This window comes from Tachypleus tridentatus, chromosome 13 (assembly GCF_004210375.1).
Source record: "Tachypleus tridentatus isolate NWPU-2018 chromosome 13, ASM421037v1, whole genome shotgun sequence".
Lineage (NCBI taxonomy): Eukaryota > Metazoa > Arthropoda > Merostomata > Xiphosura > Limulidae > Tachypleus > Tachypleus tridentatus.
Window position 1 is genome coordinate 273,377,550 of NC_134837.1, and position 19,770 is coordinate 273,397,319.

The 19,770-nt window shown below is 31.3% G+C and overlaps 1 protein-coding gene and 1 long non-coding RNA gene across 3 annotated transcripts in view; both read left to right on the plus strand.

Moving 5' to 3' along the window:
* The first annotated feature begins 1,757 nt into the window (after window positions 1-1,757).
* Window positions 1,758-19,770, plus strand: part of LOC143239005 (uncharacterized) — a 58,258-nt gene continuing 40,245 nt past the window's right edge. The window contains exons 1-4 of one of the 2 annotated variants that reach the window (XM_076479721.1): window positions 1,758-1,874; window positions 2,173-2,245; window positions 3,855-4,219; window positions 4,698-4,793. In XM_076479721.1, coding sequence (XP_076335836.1) covers window positions 1,833-1,874; window positions 2,173-2,245; window positions 3,855-3,958 — 219 coding nt within the window. In that variant the 5' untranslated portion in view covers window positions 1,758-1,832 and the 3' untranslated portion in view covers window positions 3,959-4,219; window positions 4,698-4,793. Of the gene's footprint in view, window positions 1,875-2,172; window positions 2,246-3,854; window positions 4,220-4,697; window positions 4,794-19,770 lie in introns of those variants that run through there. The other variant, XM_076479720.1, reaches the window with a different exon arrangement.
* On the plus strand, window positions 4,804-7,390 carry LOC143239006 (uncharacterized). Its single transcript, XR_013020905.1, has 3 exons — window positions 4,804-5,072; window positions 6,618-6,760; window positions 7,206-7,390. It is a non-coding gene; the product is annotated as an uncharacterized LOC143239006 (long non-coding RNA).

Here is a 19,770-nt window from a genome sequence, read left to right on the forward strand (position 1 = left end):
CAGAATCCTTAATACCTCATTGATAGAATATAATACTAGTTATTATATTTATAGTTATCTACCAGCAAAGACCTCTTCTTGCCATTGGAATACCAAACATGGATGTGGGATGGGCTAAGAGGGAACAGATGACGATATTATAGGTGTGACATTACTCATTTTCATTTAACATATTATTTTGTTATAATACGTTGGCAGACAAAGGTTTATATCTTTGACTGTCAATTATTAACCTATATTGTACTTCCTTACAGAAGATGATTTTGTTCAGAATTACAGAGTTCCATCCTTTGACGGGTGAAATTAAAACTAGATTCTAACAAAGAATAGGAAATAGTGCATCTGTTTGTTTCGTGGAAAAAAAATAAAGAACAATAAAAATACATGAAGGTACCAATACTAAAAGAAAGACATGCTATTTTCAAGAATCATGCCAATATGGCATTAGATTGAAGTTCTAATACCTCTTTTGTCTTTCTTATGTCATCTGGTATCACTTTGTCAATGTGCAATGAAGAGATGGCTGAGAGGTGGAAACAAACAATTAGAGTCAGCTTTACATATCAAACAACATAAGAATAGAACAATAGCAAACTGGAATCGGAAGCGACGTTATTCTGTATTATATAACAAGGTGAAGTATGCAATTAGGTGAAACAAGTTTTCATATCATAACAAACGACCTTATCTTACATAACACAAGCGAAATATGAAAAGTATTCTTAATATCATACCATATTGTTTTATATAACAAGGTGAAGCATATGATTTACAGGGACAAGCAGATAAATAAAAGGAACCTATGAAATTAACGCTTCTTCAGCGACGTCAGTTACTTAATACAGTTATTTAGCATACGAATGGTAATATCTGTTTAAATTTAACATTATCCTAACAAGGTCAGTTATTCATGTTATTTAATAAACGAGCACTACTTTCTGTTTCAAGTTAGTACAACATCAGTCATTCTCAAGTATTACATTACAATGAGACTGTCAGTATTTTGTAACAAATATTTTAACTGGAACACATATGTGTTTTATGTAACAAGAACGTAACAGTTCTATCGTTACGTACAAATATAACTGAAAATTAACAATATATCAAACAACGTCAGTTATCATGTTACCAAGTGGAATAAAGTAGTTTTGATTAACCTTAACGTTTGTTCAGGTGCGTCAGTTAATTAACATAGAATCATCTCATTAAGTAATAATAATACATCTTAATTTACTTATCATTAAAAATTAGCCTATAGTGTGTTCACCAACAAAACAACATTTTTATCGAACTGGATGTTAAAATATCAGTGATAAAGTAGAATGGACAGCAACTACCTATTGTGGAGACACAAGTGTAGAAAACGGCGTTTCGTAAGTCCATTCTACAAAGTTTCATCTTGAATATTCTGCCTAAACAATTTATCAAGAATAACAATGAAGTTCCTGACCAACATTCTGGAATGGCTGAACACCACTGAAATATGTTCCAACTTTATCTAAGGGTTTAAATTAGATGTTCATGTTAAAAAATGACACTATTTCATGGTTTGAATGTCTAGTAAGTGTGATTATCTTCTGCGCCACCAACTTCGCATGTTTTGATACATCCCACTATAGTTTTTTTCAATAAAAAAATTTACAAAAGCTGGTTTAGGAGAGAAGTTGATTTTACAGACTAGACCACGCCCTCATACAGCTGTTCCTAATAAGTGTGACTCCTCCTACAGAAATGTATCGGTGTATCAACAGCTATATAAACCCGTGAGTTCAGTGGGTTACCAATATACAAAGAGCTGACTGAAACTCCTGTAGTACAATACTGGACCTCAGATGAAGATGGGGCAGAAGATGCGTCAAGTTATAGCTTTATATGTAAGTATACTACTGAGAGTTTCTGTGTTTATAAAAATTGTACCGTGTGTTCAAAACTACCAGGAAAACATATCATAGTGTCTTATTGTTAAGATATGTATTAGTATAATAAGATAAATAATAATAGATAGAATAAGAAATATGTACTAAGTTTTATTTTTAAAACAATGATAAAACGAACCACAGCCACAGATAGGCTTGGGTAGTTTTGTGTGTCATCACTTGTAGTTGTATCCTTTTAACTTAGTTCACCGTAGATGCAATAATAACAACATTTGGGGTCCTCATGATTATATAGTTGCTGCTATGTCCAATCTTAACTGGAATACAGGCACAAAATACTATTGAAGAAATACAGGCAAGTTTGGAAAGTAAGTATAATTGTTCTTATAGAGAAATGATATGTATATAGTAAAGATGCTTTTTATATGGAATTAAAATGAACGACATTCTTATATTGTTATTTACACGGTAATATACATCTCATATCATAAGGAATGAAACATGAACATCACAGCTATTCATATGATTTTAATGTGTCAAAATGAGATTGATTATTATTGTTTCTATGATATAACAACACTTTTAACTTGAAAGCAGCTGATAAAGTCTACTGAATTCCACGGTATCTATAACAGTTGTTAGAGGATTCATTGTTTGAAGTCGTTAAACATGGTTTGTATACAGTCTTATCATATATATATTAAAGTGTTTTACCATAAAATCTATCAAGTTTCTTTTACTCTCTGCAGTTTAATGTTAACTCGTCTCAATATCTGAAGGTTAAAAATTAATACAGCATAAACAACAAAGCTGTCAATTAAACAGTTATTGATTCAGAGTTGAAGGAGAAATAAAACTTAGATAAATGATAATAAAGAATAAATTGACATGACTAAGTCAAAACTTACCTAGTTTATTTTTATGCGAAGTTTCGAGCATCCATCAGGGTGTTACAATGGCATTTGGCTAAGATATATCTATAGTTATAAGAAAAAAAACCAATGCTATTAGTGAAATTACATCACAATATGATAATGTTTACATGTTAGAAAGTGTTAGCAACAATCAAACCACAGGTTCTCCTTCTTCCAGTTATAGAGTCCTATCGTAACACGTTTTCAGGGTACATAGAGGTTTTGATATAAAAAATATGAACATTTCAAACTCTGAAACTAAGTGTACGATACATTATTTACATTTCACTACGCATTACAGACTTCAAAACAGAACCAGACTACTCTTTAACAACTCTCAAGTTGTTGATACCGCATTCCTACAAACTTGTATTTTTAGTTTTTTCATGTTTCCACTCTGTATAGTTGTGGACAGAAACAACTTGTTACAATATACAAATGAATAAAAGATTTAAAGTATCCTGGGAAACGTATAAAACCTCAACGTGTAATTTATTTAATTCCTCTAAACATATGAAAGTTAAACACAAATAGATCATAAAAATATAACCATCAACTACACAACATTTCTTCTTCCTCCAGTTACAAGAGTCCTATCGCAACACGTTTGTTAGCGAGCAGTATCTCAATATGATAATTATAATTTTAATCACATTAATTTATTTACAAGTTTTCGTAATTCTTTTATAAATAAATTTTGTACTTTTACGTTTGTTTGTTATGTGTGAATTCAAAACCTTCAGTATACACGTCTTATACATCATTATTATAGCTTAGCAGGAAGAAATGAATGGTTTTATAATATTGATTAAGATTTAAAAAATAAAAAATATTCCTTTTAGTTCATAAGTTAACAAACTGGACAAGAACGTACTTTTATATAAAATAAAGTGTAATACACGTTATTTACATATAGCTACATGTAAAAGACGTGAGAACATGAACTAGTCTTCTGTCTTCACTCTCTAGTTGTTCATAATGTTATTGATTTTTAGTCCGGTAACACTAGCATTATTTCAAAATTATGTCACTTATTGTTCCTGATTGTTTCTACTTTGTGTAGTTCTGGACTGTACTGAAACAACGTGTTACAATATAAAACGGATGGGCCTATTTTATCATCTTGGAAAATATATGTGTCACAAGTTTGCAGATTTTACGGAATGACACCGGCTACGCCTTCTGATGAAGAAACAGCGAAGTTCCTTATGGATTTGGCCAGCAGAACAATAACCGATGATAGTCCAGTGTGGCTTGGTCTGTCTCAAGAAGAGACAGTAAACAATTCGGCTTTTATTAATCTTTTGGGAACTTCTCAACCACAAACAGTAGAAAATGGTAAAGTAGCAATGAAAAGAAGTTCTAGTTTCAAGTGGGAAATAACTGATTCACATATCTCAGGTTGGAGTCTCTGTGAAATTCCTAAAGGTATGTTGAAGCACGTATCTTTGTATAATATAACGAGAAACGTATCATTGATGGAACCGTCTAGTTATAAATTAATTTAAATAATCTGGTTCTTCACATCATTAACATTTGTGTTATATTATAGTAATTTATGATTTCAGATCTCTACAGAAGATTCATATAATTTTCTGTTTAGATTGGTTAGTTATTTAGAAACTTAATATAGCTATTGTCGTGAGATTTCCTTGATATATTACAATGTTGGATTTACGTCAGTGAAATATAATACACCTCTGCGTCTAGAGCAACAAAACTTTATATTTATCCTTCTATTATAATTAATATTTATAATATAGTTATCAACTTGGTTGATTCTGTGACAATATCTATTGAACTCATTGTATGTTTGCACATCACAACAATAACAGTATTGTTGTCAAAGTTGACTTTATTGAAAACATCATTGTTTGAACAATAAACAAATGTGTATTTTTTACAGCCGATGTTTCCTACTGTGTTAACGACACCTGTTATAATGTGTATCCAACATCCTTAACGAATATCGAAGCTGTTTACATGTTCTGTGAACTTATAGGGGGGGAAGAGCTGCTATCCCCCCAAACTCCTGAACTGGCTAAACAGGTGGCTACGTATTTGGAAAAGACGTATTTAATTGCTGCCACTGGAGTTTTTTTGAATGGCACTCTTCTGACGGACGAAAACCAAAACGTAATCGGTAATAGTGACGACTGGCCTTTCATAACACCACCGCGAAACAAGGACTTGAAGTGTGTTATGCTCCTGAGGGGATATTTTTTTCAAAGTACTTGTGACACAAATAGATTTTTTCCCATGTGTGAGACTAAAACTTCAGGTGAAACTTAGTTTTCTGTCTTAATGATACGTGTTGTTTTGAATAACATTTAAGTTCATAATTATGTATCACTGAAGACTGTTAGTTTGTCTTCTTGCTATTTTTGGGACTTATTTTAAATTATTTTCAAATACAACAATTTTGATAATCTTACGTTTTAATAAGTGTTTGTATATGAAAATAAAGTGTAACCACAGATATGTAATAAATACTTCACATGACCAACAAGATAAAGTATATATAACAATGTTAAAAATATAAGGAATTATAAATAAATATATAAACACAGAAAGTAGGAAAATATTAGAAACAAAAAATAATTTTTTGTTAAGGAACAATAAGTTCAGAATTAATGACTGTAATACTTAAACTAGAAATTAATCAAGGATATATTTCTCTTAACTTATCCATTCGTGTTACCAAATCAGATATTTGAAGTTTTTTGTTTATAATTAAGCCTGAAAGTACGAAATAGGCTTTCGGTGTTCTACCAACCACTGGTATCAAAACCCATTTTCTAATTTTTTAAGTTCTCAGACATGTCGCTTTGCCAGTGGAGAAGGACGTGTCCGGGAACGAAATTTTTGTTCTAAGTTTTGTTTCTCCTAGGTTATCCGCAGTTTATGTGATTTGTAATACGCATGTTTGGCTTATGGTTATACCTATAAATATTTCAAAGAGAACAAAATCGTCAGTTAATATTCCAAAACACGTAACAAATTTAATAATACTCCTTTAAAAATTAATATTTACTCCTATGTTTCCAGAATGGAAGAGTTTTATCTTATTTAATTTTTTTCTAATAATTAACAAAATAAACATTTTTTTGAAATGATGGTTTTAAAATAACTAGGACTAGGCCTAACTAACTTTGGGAGTGAAGAGCCTGCAGTAGTGGCTAAAATGGAATTTGAAAGAGGTGTAACTCCATTTTGTTATCCACTTTGACATTCAAACCAGAAGGCCAGGAATAGTAATGGTGCGAATCTTCAAGAGTCTGAACTTTGTTTCGGACTTTTCAGTCCCAGTTTAACCCTGGTCAGAGATTCGATACGTGAGGACGCGCTACTAGAGTACACACTGTCAACACTGCAGGTGCGTTGTAAAAGTAAAAGTCAATCACCCTTTTTTTCTTTTTTTGATATTTTTGTTCAAAACAGGCTGTTGAGGCACTTGTGACACAAAATATTGGTAGAACAATTACCGTCTGTTAGGCACTAGCTACGAATAGTAATGGCTATAACTGACCGTTTTATTCCGGTGACACACTAATAACCTTCAAGTCTTGCAACACGAAAACCTGGGGATCGATGCACGTGACCTACACATCGCCCAAAGCCACTCTGCACGTTTGTGCAAAAGTGACCAAACCAAATTGGCTGCTTATTCCTCATGTAAATAAACGACCGTTCAGATTTTATTTTACAGTTACAGAAGTTAAGCTAGATGTGTTTTTAATTATTCTAACATTAAAGTATAAATATTTTAGAGTTGTAACAATGGGGATCAAATGATTAATTAATTATTTCATGAATTATGTTGAAGATGAAGAAAATGACAAAAACTTCAAAGGTTGTGGAAAACGTAAAGGTCGTTGTTGTGGAAAAGGCGAGAAGGGTTGGGGACGTCGATGTAAAAGTTGGAAATAAAATGTTGTTGTGTCAAGTACTGAGAGAATTACTCCTCTGGTAAGGACTTGTATTATATTATAGATAAATATTCAAACTAAGATTCGATTCTTTTAAGTTTTGAAAAACAACTTTAGTAATCGAATGTTGGTTCATATTATTATGATACATTTTAATAAGTTCCATATCTGATGTGTCACACAACAAAGTTTTGTAGTTAACAATAAGCAGTTAGATTGTTTATTATTTGGCTGTTTACTTAACAACAAATGGTCTTGAAACAATATTTCGTTAATATTAAATATATTTTCTTTAAGTATTAGAAACTGTTTTATTGTCTACTAATTTAACAATCGTATTTCCTAATCAATGTAATTTTTTTACGTATTGAATATAGACAAGTTAAGATGTCACACAAACCTAATGATGAACTATTACAAAATGTAGCAAAACCTGTTTTAGTTCCTGCTCAGTGAAACTATATTTAATCTACTTATTTTTTCAGTGTATTATGTATGCAGTTAACGGCATCCACTAAACTACAGATTTTATACTCACGTATTGTTATGATAAGCTAACATCAGATCAACTGATTTATAGAAGTCACTGAAATCCCAGTTATTCTTCTTTGGAGGCGGGAAATTGTCTGTCAACTTTTAATGTTTAATAAAAGCGTTTTAAAAATTATTATTTTGTGTTGTCATGTTTTAATTTATTACAAATATCTGCTCATGTGTTTCTAAAGAAACATTTTATATTGGAACAACCTCTGTAGAGCGGTAAAAATATTCATGGTAATAGCACACATTAACTGAACAATCCCTTCGATGTAATTTCCCTTAAGGTTTGAATTCTCTCTGTTAGGCCTAAATTAGAAAACATTGCTTCATTATTTAAGCGGCATCAATATGAATTTATTTGTAAATTCCAAAACGTGTACAAATTATTTACAGAAATTTAGTGGAGTCGTCTCTTACACAGTTTGTAAAATAATTTTTATGTTAGGAAAGATCATAAAATGTTTTTGTTTTTTTAATTAGATGCTGAAGAATAACATTATTGTTTATTTTGTTTTCTATTTTGAATATCGCACAAAGTTACACAAGGGCTACCTGCGTTAGCTCTCCCCTGTTTAGCACTGTCAGACTAGAAGGAAGGCAGCTAGTCATCACCACAAACTGCCAAATCTTGGCTACTCTTACCAATACATAGTGGGATTTACCGTTACTTTATAACGTCCTCACAAATGAAAGGGCGAGCATATTAAAAACATAGTTAGATGGTTAGTGCATAACATAATGTTTAGGGAAAACAAGGGACCTATTGGTCCACCTTGGTTGTTCCGTCCTGTACAAAAAATCAAAAATAACTTTTAAAAGATATAAAAATTAAAGCAAAATACTATCATTTATATATCTATCTAATATTTCTTAACTCACTCAAATTTACTACTTCCACAACTTAGCTGAAGACGGCGCTGCCTTGCCTAAATCTCAGTTTGTCTCACCTAGTTCCATAATTCTCGTTGTTAGATATGAAAAATGTAGATGCATCAACAATATCAGTTTTTTAAAGATTTTAGGTCTTAAATCACCTCCAATTGTTCTGTTTTCAAGAGAAAACAATTTTGAGTATCTTATACCCCAACATATGAAAACTTATCTATCCCAGATACCATTTTAGTAACCCTCTTCTGAACCAACAGTTATATGTTTTCCCTAAGGTAAGGAAAACAAGACTGAACACAATACTCCAAACGTGGCCAAACCAGTGGCTTGTACAATGAAATTATAACTTCATTCAACTTGTATTAAATATTTTTGAAGATACAACCTAAAATATTATTTGTCTTAACACTAGCAACTCATATAGAGATAAGTTTCTTTAAAAGCCTTTTATGTGACACTTTGTTAAATGCTTTGCGAAAATCCAAATAGACCAAATCTACATCCATAAAAAAATATTTTAATACGGGCGTAGACAAAGGTTTAAATCCAAATATAAACATTGTAAAGATATTTCTAGTTGTTACTTTCCGATCGAGAAGATCTAGGAATCAGCAAATATATTTCAAATGTTTAGGTTAATCTACTAAATTTAAGTTTATAGAAATGACGTATAATTGTAGTTAGTAAGTTTCACTCTCTTGACAACACGTGTAAACTGCTGCATGAGTAAATATCACATTCTCATTGGCTCTTCTTGATACTGGAGATCTGGACACTTTTCTGTCATTTGGTACATGGTTGTTTAGCTTACGCTTGAGATCAGTGGCAGTTTGTTTTGTTTGTTTTTGAATTTCGCACAAAGCTACTCGAGGGCTATCTGTGCTAGCCGTCCCTAATTTGGCAGTGTAAGAGGGAAGGCAGCTAGTCATCACCACCCACCGCCAACTCTTGGGCTACTCTTTTACCAACGAATAGTGGGATTGGGCGTTATAATGTGACGGCTGAAAGGGCGAGCATGTTTGGCGCGACGGGAATCGAACCCGCGACCCTCAGATTACACGCCTTAACACGCTTGGCCATGCCAGGCCCATCAGTGGCAGTCTTGCTTTTATCCTGAAGGCTTCATTAACAAAGATACTTAACATCAGTATTATTGAATTTTGGTGTTCTACTCCTTCCTTTCGTATTTTGAAATTTACCTCTCGCGATATAGGGTGTGACTGACGACGTTTGGAGGGGGGCATTTCAAGTCTGCAACAATTTTTCGGGGTGTCCAACTCGAATCATGTAATGCAATGTTGCGAACTCTCAGCTCCGGTGACAATTCTCTACGTTTGTTGGTCCGTGATTATTTCAAATAACAACAAAATTTAATACATATTGTGTAAAATACTCTTTTATCAAGGTATATTTGTGTAGTGACATTTAAATTGATTTATTCTAGAATATACAGGTACCTTGGGCTAGCTTCTTTCTGTATGATTAAGACACTATATGGAGGTACCATGACACTTACTTCAGACTCATAATTTGATCAGCATATTCATTCAAGCATATCTCTTATGACATGCATTTGGTACAATGATATGAGAATTCTAAAGAATAATAAGTATTCTTACCCTGACTCATTCAGTTGTCAGCAGGGATCAGTGAAACATTACCACAGTATTGAAGTTTACATTCAGTGGTGTGATGTAGAATATTCCCATAAATTGGAAAGAATGACAAAATGTTCTCTTGTCCTAAGACTTTAATACAGTACTGTAGTATGATTTGTATCCTAAGAAAATTTGTTTCTATTTCCTAAAATATTTCGCTGTGTTAAACAAGATAATTTAATTCGTAAAATAATATGACTTATCCTTCCTACTTCCTGTTAAGTAAACAAGGAAGGTCTTCTTAGATATAAGTCAGACTACTTTATATTATTCAACACAGAAATATAGTAAATATAGCGAGAGCCTCACCCAATCACATATCTACAATCCTCTATGGTACCCAATCACGTAGCTAAAATCCTCTATGATACCCAATCACGTAGATACGATACTCTATCATACCCAATCACAAAGCTACATTGGACTTACAACAGAGTTTGATTCAATATTGTGGACAGAGTTAAAACAAAACAATGTGTAGACGACATCTAAAACATAATGTTACGCCACAGAATACTTTGTATTCAACAGTTGTTCATAAAACAATTACATTACATTAATTATGTAACGGGTTATCATTCTCGTTACTTTCTTGAGAACATTCTCAAACGAAAACATGTGAAACCTCTTGAAGAGTTGCATCTGTTAACGATAAAGATGAACTGTTCGTGTTAGTCTTTAAACAAACAATAATTTCTATTTAAAGTTAACTTTACTTTAACAACGTTAAGCAGCCATGATATACAGTGAAATATCATGACAATGTGTTTGTTTGTTGGTAACTACAAAACCAAATATTAAAAGCTGACAAACATCATGCCGCCTGCAAAGAAGAATAATATAATTCAGTGGCATCTTTAAACCACGTCTTTCTTTTATAAAACTATACAATCGGCTGTCCGTGCTCTACCAACCACGGGTATCGATATCCGGTTTTAGTATTGTAAGTCGGCACACAACATATATCACTTAAACAAGGAGAACCACAGTGTTTTATTTAAACCAAAATGACACATAGACTGAAAATAGATGCTGCTAAGAGACAAAGAATTCGATATGAAAGGATACAAAGCTTCCAAAAATGTTAGAAACAAATTATAACTTTGAGTTGTACAATGGAGTACATAATTTTTAAACTAGAACTACTCGTATCAAGTGTATTGATATAAAGTGTTGTTTTCTGAATAGTGTTTTACTTATATGTACCACCAATAATCTCTGTCTATGCCTTTTTTCAATTAATCATAAAACATATTGTAGTTTCTCTGTTTTATAGTTTATTTAAGTAATAAATATATGTATAATGTAGTTAGCATTATATCTATAATGTAATATTGAAACAATAGTGAAACAACAATAATATTTTATGTATTGTTAGACGAACATTACAGTAGACTCGACAAATGAAGCATTACAATTACAAGCAATTTGCTGTATATAGAATCCCTGGATAAATTGTATTTATATGTGACGTTTAAAGGTCGTTTTTTTCTAACTTTCTAATAAGTAATATTAAATTATCTTATACTCAAAATACAAAATAAATTAATTTTTGAAGTGGTTTATATGTAAAGAAATACTATTCGCTTTATCAGAACAATTAATTGCGAATTACTCATTTCTCGTTATAAAAAGTTTGTTGTAGTCGTTAATAATTTATGTTTTCACATATATTATCTACTAAAAGTTCCAAACGTTTATGACAATGACTTTAGCTGATGATCGTTCAGTGCAAATAACTCGAGGAAACTTTCCCAAAAACATCAACAACCCTGCCCTCTAGAGGATTATATCACATGTACGGTTCACGTTGCTACTGCTTTGAGCAACAGAAACAAAAACTAAATTTTGATTGTAGGTTCAATAACAAGTTACAATTCATGCGACTTTTTATTTTTTTAGCAATATTTTATGAAGCCCTCATTTTTTTTCTTTCTAAAACATAATTTCTAAGTTTAAAATAATAATAGAAATATTCATTTATTGAATCTAAAGTCGTACATTAGAAAATACGTAATTTACAACGGTGTTCTAAAACATTATGAAAACACGAAAAGTTCCTCAAGAAAAGCATGAGTGGATAGATATTCGTAATAAATTAAAACACGACCTTAAAAATATTTTTTGAAATGCTTTTATTAAACATAAATAGTTGACATACAAACTCTTGTCTTTAAAGAGGAAGAGGCCCAGCATAGCTGGTTAAGGCACTCGACTCGTTATCTGAGGGTTGCGGGTTCGAAACCCTGTCATACCAAATGTGCTCGCCCTTTCAGCCGTGAGGGGTTATAATGTGACGGTCAATACCACTATTCGTTGATAAAGAGTAGCCCAAGAGCTTGCTAGCCGCCCCAATTCAGCAGTGTAAGACAAGAGAGAGGTAACTAACCATCACCACCCAATTTATAATATTTCATGGTTGGGTTTGTGTTACATCTTAAGTTATCTAATTTCAATACGTAAACATATTACATTGATTAGGAAATACGATTGTTAAATTAGTAGACAATAAAACAGTTTCTAATACTTAAAGAAAATATATTTAATATTAACGAAATTTGTTTCAAGACCATTTGTTGTTAAGTAAACAGCCAAATAATAAACAATCTAACTGCTTATTGTTAACTATAAAACTTTGTTGTGTGACACATCAGATACAGAACTTATTAAAGTTCTATACATAACATGTTTAACGACTTAAAACAATAATTCCTATAACAACTGTTATTGTGATTGTGATTGTTTTCTTATAGCAACGCCACATCGGGCTATCTGGTGAGCCCACCGAGGGAAATCGAAACCCTAATTTTAGCGTTCTAAATCTGTAGACATACCGCTGTACTAGCAAGGGGCAACAACTGTTATTCAGTGGACTTTATCAGCTGCTTTCAAGTTAAAAGTGTTAAATCATAGAAACAATAATAATCAATATCATTTTGACACATTGAAATCATATGAATAGCAGTGATGTTCATGTTTCATTCCTTATTATATGAGATATATAATTTACTGTGTAAATAACAATATAAGAATGTCGTTCATTTTCAATCCATATAAAAAGCATGTTTTATTGTATACATATCATTTCCTATTAGAACAATTACACTTGCATCCCAAACGTTCCCTTACTTCTTCAATAGTATTCTGTGCCGGTATTGGAGCTGAGATTAAACATAGCAGCAACTATATAATTGTAGGCACCAGATACATTTGGAATTTACATACGTATTGGGAACGAAACTGAAATGACACAAATACAAATGATGACACATAAAAATACCCGAATATTTATTTTATTTATATAATAATTGTTCTAACACCAGTGATAACGTAACTGAATACAGAGATAATCGGAATACGTGAGTAGTTTTAAATCGGAAGATTCTTATAACTGTTTCGTTTGTTTTTTTTTTATTTCACGCAAAGCTACACGAAGGCTATTTGCGCGAGCCTTCCCAAATTTAAAGAAGACAGCTAATCATCACTATCCACCGCCAACTCTCAGAATACTCTTTACTAACTAATATTGGAATTGAACTCAACATAAAAACACGTCTAGGTCTAAAAGGTGAGCATGTTTGGTGCAACGTGGATTCAAACCAGCGTCATGTAGATTGCGAGTCGAGCTCGCTCTTAGAGCTAAGTAAGGTTTTCTTATTTTGCCTCTTGAATTCACCTCACTAGAATAATAAATATTATACCTCACACTTTTTTATTTCTCTTAGTTTTAAATATTTTAGCAATATGACATTAGAAAGTTTTCTATGGTAACTGGAAATATTTTAACAATATGCTACAATATTGCTTTACTCTGCTAGTTCTAGATATTTCAATAATGCTTTCTCTAGAACTTGTAAATATTTTAACAATATCGCACTAGAATATTTTCCTCTGGTAACTGGAAATATTTTAACAATATGTTACAATATTGCTTTACTCTGCTAGTTCTAGATATTTCAATAATGCTTTCTCTAGAACTTGTAAATATTTTAACAATATGGCACTAGAATGTTTTCCTCTGGTAACTGGAAATATTTTAACAATATGCTACAATATTGCTTTACTCTGCTAGTTCTAAATATTGCAATAATGCTTTCTCTAGTAACTTGTAAATATTTTAACAATATGGCACTAGAATGTTTTCCTCTGGTAACTGAAATATTTTAACAATATGCTACAATATTGCTTTACTCTGCTAGTTCTAAATATTGCAGAAATGTTTTATCTTATACTGTAAATATTTTAACAATATGGCTTTACGTAGAATGTTAGTAGTCCTAGAAACCATGGTAAACACTGAACAAAATGTTTCATATTTTGTAATAAATCAGATATTTGCTATTCAAATAGATTGCAAATACAGTTATTGCTGTCAAACTGAGAAACGCATGTTATATTAAACATCCACATATGTAATGTGTTTTATGAAACAAGTTATGTGTACATCATGGACCATTTATTAGATTGGCGAACAAATTTTATATATACACCTGTAGAAAGATGTTTACATTTAACCTTTCACCTGTTACAACAAAAAAAAAATATTCATATATAATGGAAAAATATAACATCACCTTATTATAAATAGCATTTATAAACCTCTACTAGTTCATATTAGATATGCTGTACTTGGCTAGATATCCTCGTGTTCTAATGACTTTAACAATATGGCGTAATATGCTGTTAATAAGATTATTGATGTAATCTACTGTTATTTTACCCCAACTTGCCAATACAAGACGCAGAAACCCAGCTACAGCAGCTGGTTTAATGTCGTGGTAAACAGTTATTCTGTTTAGTTCTGTCCAAACTAAACATACTTGTTATGTAACTGGAAATATTTTAACAATATGTTTACAATATTGCTTTACTCTGCTAGTTCTAAATATTGCAGAAATGTTTTATCTTATACTTTTAAATATTTAACAACATGTCTCTACGTTGTTTTCTTTAGTAGTTCTAGAAACCATAATAAACACAGTTTTGAACAAAATGTTTCATATTTTGTAATAAATCAGATATTTATTATTCAAATAGATTACAAATACAGTTATTGCTGTCAAACTGAGAAACGCATGTTATATTAAACATCCACATATGTAATGTGTTTTATGAGACAAGTTATGTGTACATCATGGACCATTTATTAGATTGGCGAACAAATTTATATATACACCTGTAGAAAGATGTTTACATTTAACCTTTCACCTATCACAACAAAACATATACATATATAATGACAAAATATAACATCACCTTATTATAAATAGCATTTATAAACCTATAATAGTTCATATTAGATATTCTGTACTTGGCTAGATATCCTCGTATTCTAATGACCTCCACAATTCGTCGTAATATGCTGTTAATAAGATTATTGATGTAATCTACTGTTATTTTACCCCAACTTGCCAATACAAGACGCAGAAACCCAGCTACAGCAGCTGGTTTAATGTCGTGGTAAACAGTTGTTCTGTTTAGTTCTGTCAAAACTAAACTTGTATACTTGTTATGTATACAAGTTCTATACATAACATGTTTAACGACTTAAAACAATAATTCCTATAACAACTGTTATTGTGATTGTGATTGTTTTCTTATAGCAACGCCACATCGGGCTATCTGGTGAGCCCACCGAGGGAAATCGAAACCCTAATTTTAGCGTTCTAAATCCGTAGACATACTGCTGTACTAGCAAGGGGCAACAACTGTTATTCAGTGGACTTTATCAGCTGCTTTCAAGTTAAAAGTGTTAAATCATAGAAACAATAATAATCAATATCATTTTGACACATTGAAATCATATGAATAGCAGTGATGTTCATGTTTCATTCCTTATTATATGAGATATATAATTTACTGTGTAAATAACAATATAAGAATGTCGTTCATTTTTAATCCATATAAAAAAGCATGTTTTATTGTATACATATCATTTCTCTATTAGAACTTCTCATTTGCTAAGTTACGAGAAGAACTGACGTTTTAAGAGAATGTTAACATTAAACAAATATTACCAGTCGTGTGTTTAATAACATGATTTACTAACGCTGGTGTTTATTGCAAGAAAGTAATGCAAATTATAACCTGATATATATGTATATTATACTAGTTTTAAGGACAACTGTTTTCATAAAATATTACTTTACTTACAGTCACATCATTGTATTGTGGTTGTTTGTTGAAGTCCAAAGCTACACAATGTTTTATGTAAACTCTGCTCACGATGTGGAATCAAATTTTGCAGTTTAGTATTGCAAGTCCATAAACTGCGGATCATATTGACTATCATAGCTTTGTGATTGGGTATCGTAGAGAATCTTAGCCACGTGGTTGAGTGCTCTAAAAGATCTAAGCTACACGATTGAGTGAAATATCATATTTTATAAGCACTCTCACTTCTCTTATTAAGATCTCCTATTTGTAATGATATTAAATAAAAAACAAATAAGTCAACTATTGATTTTTATCTAGAACTTTAAATATCGCATGCTTCACCTGTTTTTATTCAAGTTTTGATTTGTTGTCCTTATTAATCATCCAGTGTGCTTGATTAATTTAAATATTCTGTAATGGTAGCATTTTGATGGTATTTGCTGTGTTGTATAACATGATACAATATGATTTTTATTCTAAGAGTGGTAGCCACTCATACTTCATATACTTCACCTGTGTTATATAAGATAACGTCATTTCTTATCCTGAAAACTTGTCAGTCATACTTCCTCTGTGTCATAAAAGATCAGGATTCACGTAGTCGTCTGATGACTAGATTTTCGCATACTAGGAGAAAACATGAGACTAAACAGGACACCAGTAAATGTGGAAACTAGTTTCTTTGATATCAGACATAAGAGATTTACTTTGTACATTTATTTTAATACACACTCTTGTTTCATTATAGTTTGTTTTTTTTTTGCCTGTGATATATATCATTGGCTGTATATTACGCAAGTCACATCTGTAGAACATTTTGAGAGTGAGCATCAACATTGTTAAACTTCCAGAAATTCGCGTCATTCGTATAAATCTGGATAGCCGGAGACAGAGAAAAAAATTATTTTGGTAAACTGAAGTTTGTCAGCTACAGGGTCGGAAACTATAATTGTTGTTAATGCCTGTTAATTGGGAAACTACAGAATTTGACGAGAAACATTTACGGATTTTGAGCATTACAAACCGTTTCACTTCACTGAATTAACTCAGGAGGTTAGTCTTTATACAAAGACATTAAATATTGTCGCCGGTGAAAACTTACGGGTACTTCAAAATTAGCCAGCCGTCAAAATACGTGCAGAGATGTATCAAAAAAACAATTAATTTGATGACCCTGAACTTCAATAGAAGATTTGGTTCCAGATCAGATATAAGACTCGGTATTGTTTGTATGTTTGTAAAACTCTTGTGTATAAACCATCATTTGTAATAACTATTGCTAATAATCGTTATTATGAATTGTATTGTTTTTATTTTTATATTAAAATTTATTGTGTTAAAATTGTGTGTATCAATCTTCTTGGTAAATATTATAAATTATATTATAAATATTATACATTTATTTAACTTCTAAATTCAACCTTACAGTTATATGAAATAGTACGACGAATACACCTATCTGAAATAAATTATATTTGTAACGTAACAGACTTCTGACAGCTTCTTTACTATGGTTTGTCACTAAGTTAAAACATCATTCTTTATTATAAAAAATACTTTAAGGTGTTATGTGTTTTATTGTAAAACATTTCTACTAAAGTTCTCTTTTCTCTCTATATTTATCTGTACGATATGTGTACGCTGCATCTCTTTTTTTATCTCTATATTTATCTGTCGTATATGTGTACGCTGCCTCTCCTTAACGACAAACGTATTTCATCTAGAAAACCATATTTGGATAATCTCCAGCTCTCAACAACTGCGAAACATATCTAGGGAACACTTGTAATATTTGAACTACATACTTATATGATGCTGTACAGAGTAAAGAATTATGCACCTGGCCAAAACCATATATTGGAATAAACAAATATGAGAGGAAAATTTAACGTTGCAATGACAACAATCATACGTTTCATGTCAGTACCGCGTTCAGTTTTACTAAGCCTCTGACTCAACGTGAGCTCCAGGTGGTCCCTACCTAGAACTAAACTTTATTACCTAACATTTTAAGCCCTGCATTTTTTATGTCTCTTAATATTCTAAACATTCAACGTTTTATCAAAATAAATAGTAGAATACGGTCACTACACTTTGATGGTTTATTTACGACACACATACTGTGAAATTTGATTTATAAGTTATTTAAACATGGACAAAATTTTTGTGTGGACTATTTTTTTGCCAGACATTAAAAAAATAAGTTGAACCATTCGTCATGGACTATTGTCATCAGTTGATAAACAAACAAAATGTATAAAATTCAGCACATTGTAGGTTTTCAATAAGGAAACACTAAGTAAATATAATAATTCTCTACTTCTTTCTAGTATATTATCATTGATAGCTGGTGATTTATGTTGTTTTTCGAGTATATTATCATTGTTAGCTGGTGATTAATGTTATCTTTCTCGTGAATGACATATTTCCTTATGGTAACCTATATTCTCACTACATACATAGGAAGATTTTACCATGCGTAACATTATACCATTCTTTATTTTGTATATCAAAATATCTCGTGTTCTCGATTATTAGCATTTAACATGTAAATCAGAAGAACTGGTCTCATTGATGCACGTGTGTTTGAAGTATGATCTAAGTATTAACATACATATTTGTAATATCAGAATTTTTTCTAGTTATTCAAGCTATCACCAACATCACCAGTCGTTAACGTTGTAGTGGTAATTGTTATAATGCACTCACTGTTTTCTACAAATTCAAATATAGTAGACATACACGAGACAATCCTGTTATATTTATGTAGATACCATAATACGAAGAAGACAACAAGTTATTTTTTAGCTCCAAGTTAATCAGTTGAACAATGTGAACATCATTCTCCAATACTTGTTCAACTGCCCATATTAAGTAATTATACTTTTCTTGTTGTGTGAGTTAGTTGCATATTTGTTTAACAGAATTAAATTGGTTTAATCCTTTCGTTCAGCACCAAGTTTCAGAATCCTTAATATTTTATTACTCATTGATAGAATATAATACTAGTATTATATTTATAGTTATTTCTACCGGCAAAGACCTCGCTATGCCATTGGAATACCAAACATGGATGTGGGATGGATTAAGAGGAACAGATGACGATATTATAGGTGTGACATTACTCATTTTCATTTAACATATTATTTTTGTTATAATACGTTGGCAGACAAGGTTTATATCTTTGACTGTCAACTTATTATTCTATTACTTTGTACTTCCTTACAGAAGATGATTTTGTTCAGAATTACAGAGTTCCATCTCTTTGACGGTGAAATTAAAACTAGATTCTAACAAAGAATAGGAAATAGTGCATCTGTTTGTTTCATGGAAAAAAAAAAAAGAACAATAAAAATACATGAAAGTACCAATACTAAAAAAAAAAGACATGCTATTTCAAAAAAATCATGCCAATATGGCATTAGATTGAAGTTCTAATACCTCTTTTGTCTTTTCTTATGTCATCTGGTGTCACTTTGTCAATGTGCAGTGAAGAAGATGGCTGAGAGGTGGAAACAAACAATTAGAGAGTCAGCTTTACATATCAAAACAACATAAGAATAGAACAATAGCAAACTGGAATCAGGAAGCTTGACGTTATTCTGTATTATGTAACAAGGTGAAGTATGCAATTAGGTGAAACAAGTTTTCATATCATAACAAACGACCTTATCTTACATAACACAAGCGAAATATGAAAAGTATTCTTAATATCATACTATATTGTTTTATATAACAAGGTGAAGCATATGATTTACAGGGACAAGCAGATAAATAAAAGGAACCTATGAAATTAACGCTTCTTCAG